This window comes from Fusarium subglutinans (genome assembly GCF_013396075.1).
Source record: "Fusarium subglutinans strain NRRL 66333 chromosome Unknown NRRL66333_c0000025, whole genome shotgun sequence".
NCBI lineage: Eukaryota > Fungi > Ascomycota > Sordariomycetes > Hypocreales > Nectriaceae > Fusarium > Fusarium subglutinans.
The window spans coordinates 112459-117838 of NW_023502088.1; the positions used below are offsets into that span (position 1 = coordinate 112459).

Below are 5380 nucleotides of genomic sequence, written 5' to 3' on the forward strand. Positions count from 1 at the left end.
CTAGAAATCGCTCCCGGGGTAAGGGCTGGCTATCCCACTTCCGGGAACGCTGTCATTGCTTGACATGTATGTTTGATCGATTCGGAAGATCCAGTCCATCTTGTCACGCTCGCTCCGTGCTGCGAATAGCCAAGTGTTGTCTGTTCCATAAATGGCAAACACTGCGGACTGCATCCGCTCTGGTAGTCGCTGAAGTCCTGGCCCTCCTGATGAGGCACCAGTTCCACTGCCTGTCCATATAGTAGAGATAACACGGCCCGAACCAGTTCGTCGATGTCCTGGTGTGAAATCGGTTCCCCCATCCTGACCTTGCACTCCAGAATCATCGGGCTCCTGAAGCAGGCCCAACACCCCAGGCTGACTGTCTATACGAGAGTTTCTCAAACTGATGAGCCCAACCTCGTCACCATCAGTAGCAGAGTGCAAATGAAGGTACGGTCGCCGAAGCTCGACGAATCTCTTGACCCAACGAGTTGAGTCGCTGTTCGGAATCATCAGGTACCCGCCTTTCAGCACTTTGGGGTTCTTTGGTACTCGGATAACTGTTGCAATAAGTGTCGGCTGCGCTGGACCGTCTGTCATCAGACCGTCTGTTGGAGGTGCCATGTTGGTCGGGCTGAGGATATTGTTCGATGGATCAGGATATTTCTTCCATAGCTTCAGGCACTTCGTCAACAGATAGGCCTGGTCTTCATTATACTCGGGTTTGGGCAGTATCTCTTCCACAGTAATTGTTTCTTCCTCCTCAACTTCTGTAGCTTCTGGTGTCTCCGATGAGGCTTCTTCTATGTATTCCTTCTCTGACTCTTCTTTGACAGGCTGGTCCTGTTCATCGACGTCGGGTTCTCTTATTTCAGGCTGCTCTGGGTTAGAGAGATTCGTCTCAGGTTGCTGTGCTTCCTTGAAGAGTTGAGGTTGAGGTTCGTCCGCGGGAGGTTGCTCCTCGTCATCGAGAGAAGGAGTCTGTGAAGTTTCTGGTGTGTCGTTAAGCAGGTCATCGTCGCTTGGAATGATTGGCTTTAGCTCCGGGGAAGGTTCAGGCTCGGGTTCTTTTTTCTCAAGCAGGGTATTTGGTCCATCCAAACCAAGTTTAGCTAAGACAGACTCTGTGACTGACATATCCGCGGCGCGTCTTTTCTTCTTACGAGCCATGAGAAAATCGCTGACCAACGACACCCCTCGAGGTGTCCAACTTGTTAGGTCTTCCTCGCCTTTGACGTAGTCATGTTGGCTATTTAGCCTCCACAGGTCGCCGACTTTCTTGACAGGAGCAGGGCGCATGGCAAGAGTGAAAATGCCAGTCGAGGAGCGCACGAAGCGAACGTTCTGCCAGAGTGCTGAGAACATTGAGGTCTGCCGCACGAAAGTTCTTGACAAAATCTGCACGCAAACCTTTTGCGAGAACTTCATCGGTTCAGCCAACTTCTCAGAGCTGATCTCCCATGAGATTGTCATTTGAACTCGATACTTATCCTGCGTCACTCGATCAAGCAGTAGGGAGTTGTGCAAGCTGGAATCCCACTGAGCGTAGATTGTGAGGCTTTTAGTACCATTGGCATTCTCACGAAAGATCGGGCTCTGTGACAACTTCAGAGAGATATCAGGTTCATTGGCTCCCATGTCAGGTGTCTTCCCAGCCGAGTCCACAAGTCTGATCTTTCCAACGCGAACAGCAGTGACGCCACTCCATGGAAGAGCATCGCCAGAACTGTGAGAGATGTTAATGCCGATTCTTCGCTGCAACCCCTGATGAAGCTGAAAAGTCCCCGTGTCAAGCTCGCTGGTTTGGGTGACTTCAACAGCGCCATATTCGCCGTTCTCGTTCAATTCCATGATTTGGATCCGGGAGAGTAGATCGTGCTTCTCTTGGGTGTAGAACTGCGATTCATTGATTCGAGATGCTTTGGCTTTATCTTCTCTTACAGGCACAGCATCTCGCATATCATCCCAGCTGAGCAGCTTATCCAGATGCATCGTGGAGACCTTGGCGAAGATGGCGACTCTCAAAGTGACATCTTGGGGGGCAAACAGAGGAATGCTCATGCTATGAACACTCTCAAAGCGAATTGGTCCCTCATCAAAGTCTTTGATCATTTGGGTCGTGGTAATGCCATCCTCTTCAGATATGCCTGGGATGAAGAGCTGTGCGTGGACTTCTGTGCCTTCTCGTTCAGCAAACCCCACAAGCTCGTGCATCACAACATTGAACTTGAGGGTGTTTGTTGGTGCACGAGCATGTGATGGTTCGAGGGAAAGCTTGATGATACCGACAACATGTGATGTGTAAGGCGATAAGACATCGAGAGTTGAATCTTGAACCCGGCACTCGAAAACTGCCTTCAGTGGCACATCAACCTCGCCCACAAGCGTATATGAGGGCATACATGTCTCAACAAACGGGTTATCGAGACTGAGGTGCTGTGCATATTCCGGCTGGTCAAGATACTGGTGCATCTGCCGCATCTGCCTTACTCGGTCATGTAGTTTCTCCAAACTCCATAGATGGACCACGCTGTGCTTATAATCAACCACACGAATGCCAATACACGGCTTGTGAGCTTCCTCGAGTGCCACATCATCGCCCTCACCAGTAAGGCCATTGAGCACCATATCATAGGACGAGCACAAAACATGGCCGACGTCAACCGCCGCAAATTGGAAAACGACGTGCTCGTCAAGCTCGTGGCTCATGACCTGGGCTTCTTTGAGAATGGATGCGTTTTGCAAAACCGCCTCAGCCATTTTCACAAAATGTCGGCCTCGCCAAGTCTTGACAGTCTTCTTTGCCATCTCAATCTCTTCTTCTGAGAGGGTCGGGCTCTTCTTTGGCATCTTAAGGGGATCCATCTTTTCGATCTTCTCTTCGAATTGCTTCCGCTGTTGGTTTAGCTGTTTCTGCATGTCTTCCTTTAACTCCTTCAACGCCGCCTCCATCTTGACCTTCTCCTGTTTGATTTCTTCAATCTCAACGTTAGCAGCCTCAGCACTCTTGAGTTGGTCCTGGTACTCTTCTTTCTGTTTCTCCAATTTGCTTTGCAACTCCTCGCGGACCTCTTTCAATCTATCGTCGGGTTCTCCTTGTTTTGGGGTTGAGGGCATTGTCAAAGCGGTATCCAACGAGAAGTTATCCATCGTGCCGTTCGACAGGTACTTATCCCTGATCGGGTAGGAAGACTCCGAATCGTCCCCATCCTCGCGACCATTCACTCGTTCGGCCCTTGCCCTCTGCACATCCTCGAATAAAGCATTGAGCTCCTCGTCAGTAAGACTGGTGAGATTTTGATCAGATCCAAGAATTGCGCCAGCGGCTTCTCGTCTTGCGAGCGACCAGTCCGATTCCCTGCCACTTCTCTGGAATATTGATGGAGATTCTGGTCTAGAGATGTCGCCAAATTCGGAGACCCTACTAAATGATCTTTCGTGGCCGGGTCGCGGACTTGGCGAGGGCGAGCCTCGATCCAGTGCCTGGAGCTGACTGGCTGTGATGGAGTGTCGAAGCAAGCTCTGTGGTCTCTCTGGTACCTCAGCCCGCTCTGCTCTCGCCTCCATAGGGTGATTGAATCGAAAGATATGGAAATCGCCCAGAATGACACGATAACCAGAATGAAGTTGTGAAGGCTCGGTGATACGCTTTCCGTTGATCATGACCGAAGCACCTTCACTGGGAGTGAGAGTCACAGTCCCATCGGGAGCGTTTTCAAAAGTGCAATGATCGTGCAATATCCTGGATCCGTTAAGTCGGATGTTCGCTTGATGATCGGCGTTGGTATCGACATTGCCCACAGTTGTGGTACCCGGCTTGAGGTTGTAGACCAGGCACTCAGCCAGAAGCGGATCGTCGGACAAGTTGACCAAATGTGGCATCTTCTTCGGCGTATGCAGGCCAACGAACCCTTTCTCAATACTGACACCAAGTTCTTCGAGGGCTGCTTCACGTTCTTTGTGAATTTCCTCCGTTTTTAACAGTTTCTCCTCCCATGTCTGATTTAGATCCGTAAGCAGCTTCTCACTCTGGCTCAGCTGCTCCGCGATCTCTGCCTTTGAGACCTTCTTCAGAACACCGTCCGAGCCAGTGATGCTGACCATCTGCTGGTCTAGGGGTGTGCCTTCAGGATAAGTCTCTCCGGTGACAAGCCCGCCTCCAGCAGCTCCACCAGGAACAGGACCAGTCCCAAGTTTGCTTCTTAATAGCGATAACTCCTCCTTCAATTCTCTGATCATACGGGCGTTAGCATCCTCGTTGACCACAGCGTGGTTCTTGATTCGCTTAGCGGAGTCGGCATATCGGAGAGTGCTGAGCGTTTCATCAAAATTGATATCAGCCGGACTGACGGCAGCAATCATTGCCGTCATACTGTTACCACCCAGTGAATCTTTCAACAACCACGTCAGGACACTGTCTCGATAAGGAACTTGACCAGTGCCTTTTTTCTTCTTGCCACCGGTTGATAGGTCAGCCAAAGCGGCAATAACGCGACCCAATGTCGACAACGATCGGTTAATCTCAGCGCCCTCTTTCAGCCTCGCGCCAGTGGCTCCAGTTGATGTCGCTCGTTCAGAACCTGCCAAATCCACCAGACTAATCTTAGCGACCTTTTCCATCTCCATCTTTGTGTCGGCATCGTATTTCTTCTGCGTCAACATCAGGGTGAAGACGGCGTGACTTCGACTTGATGTTTGGTTCATATTGGTTGCGGCGACTGTTCGGGCCTTGTTTCCTTCATCCATAAGATGTTCAATTTCCTGAAATTCGTTGACAGCAAGCTTGGCAAGATCCTCCACATAGGGACCTGTGGAGGGGTGTTCTCTGACTTTGAGGTTGCCTTTGGTTGAGGGGTTGAGTAGATCTCGGACACGTTCGTTGTAGATCTCGAGATAAGAGACTTCGACTGTGCATTTCGTTGTTTTATCCTTCTTCAGCTCATCGATCCTCCTGAACATATCCTGGCAAATCAAGGGAACGATCCCGATTTCCTTCCCATAGCCCATCATAGAATATGATTTCCCTGAACCGGTTTGGCCATAAGCGAAAATACAGTTATTGTAGCCTTGGAATGCATTGTCGAGAAGGGGCTGTCCAAGATCATCGAAAAGGTTCGATTGGCCGGCGTAATTGGGGTCGTCTTTGTTGAATGACCAGTACGAACGATCGAATGCAAAAGCTTTTGGTCCTCCATCTTTCACGCCTTTCCCTTCAGGTGCGGTAACCACCGTCTGGTTTCCTTTCATCTCCACGATACATTTTGCACCTCTTTCGATTTCTGTACCCCATTTCAGTACCGCTCTTTACCTATGCAAGTCAAATTCGCTGCTTACCTCTGCTGTTGAAAGGTCGACATCTCACCACCACCTTAATATTTCCTCCGCCTGCTGGCGGCAT

The 5380-nt window shown here is 50.3% G+C and overlaps 1 protein-coding gene across 1 annotated transcript; it reads right to left on the bottom strand.

The window, feature by feature from the left end:
• Window positions 1-5380, bottom strand: FSUBG_2800 (kinesin; the record flags this gene model as incomplete). Its single annotated transcript, XM_036680613.1, has 2 exons — window positions 1-5261; window positions 5317-5380. The coding sequence occupies 2 exons, from the start codon at window positions 5378-5380 to the stop codon at window positions 1-3; spliced, it is 5325 nt and encodes a 1774-aa protein (XP_036541656.1).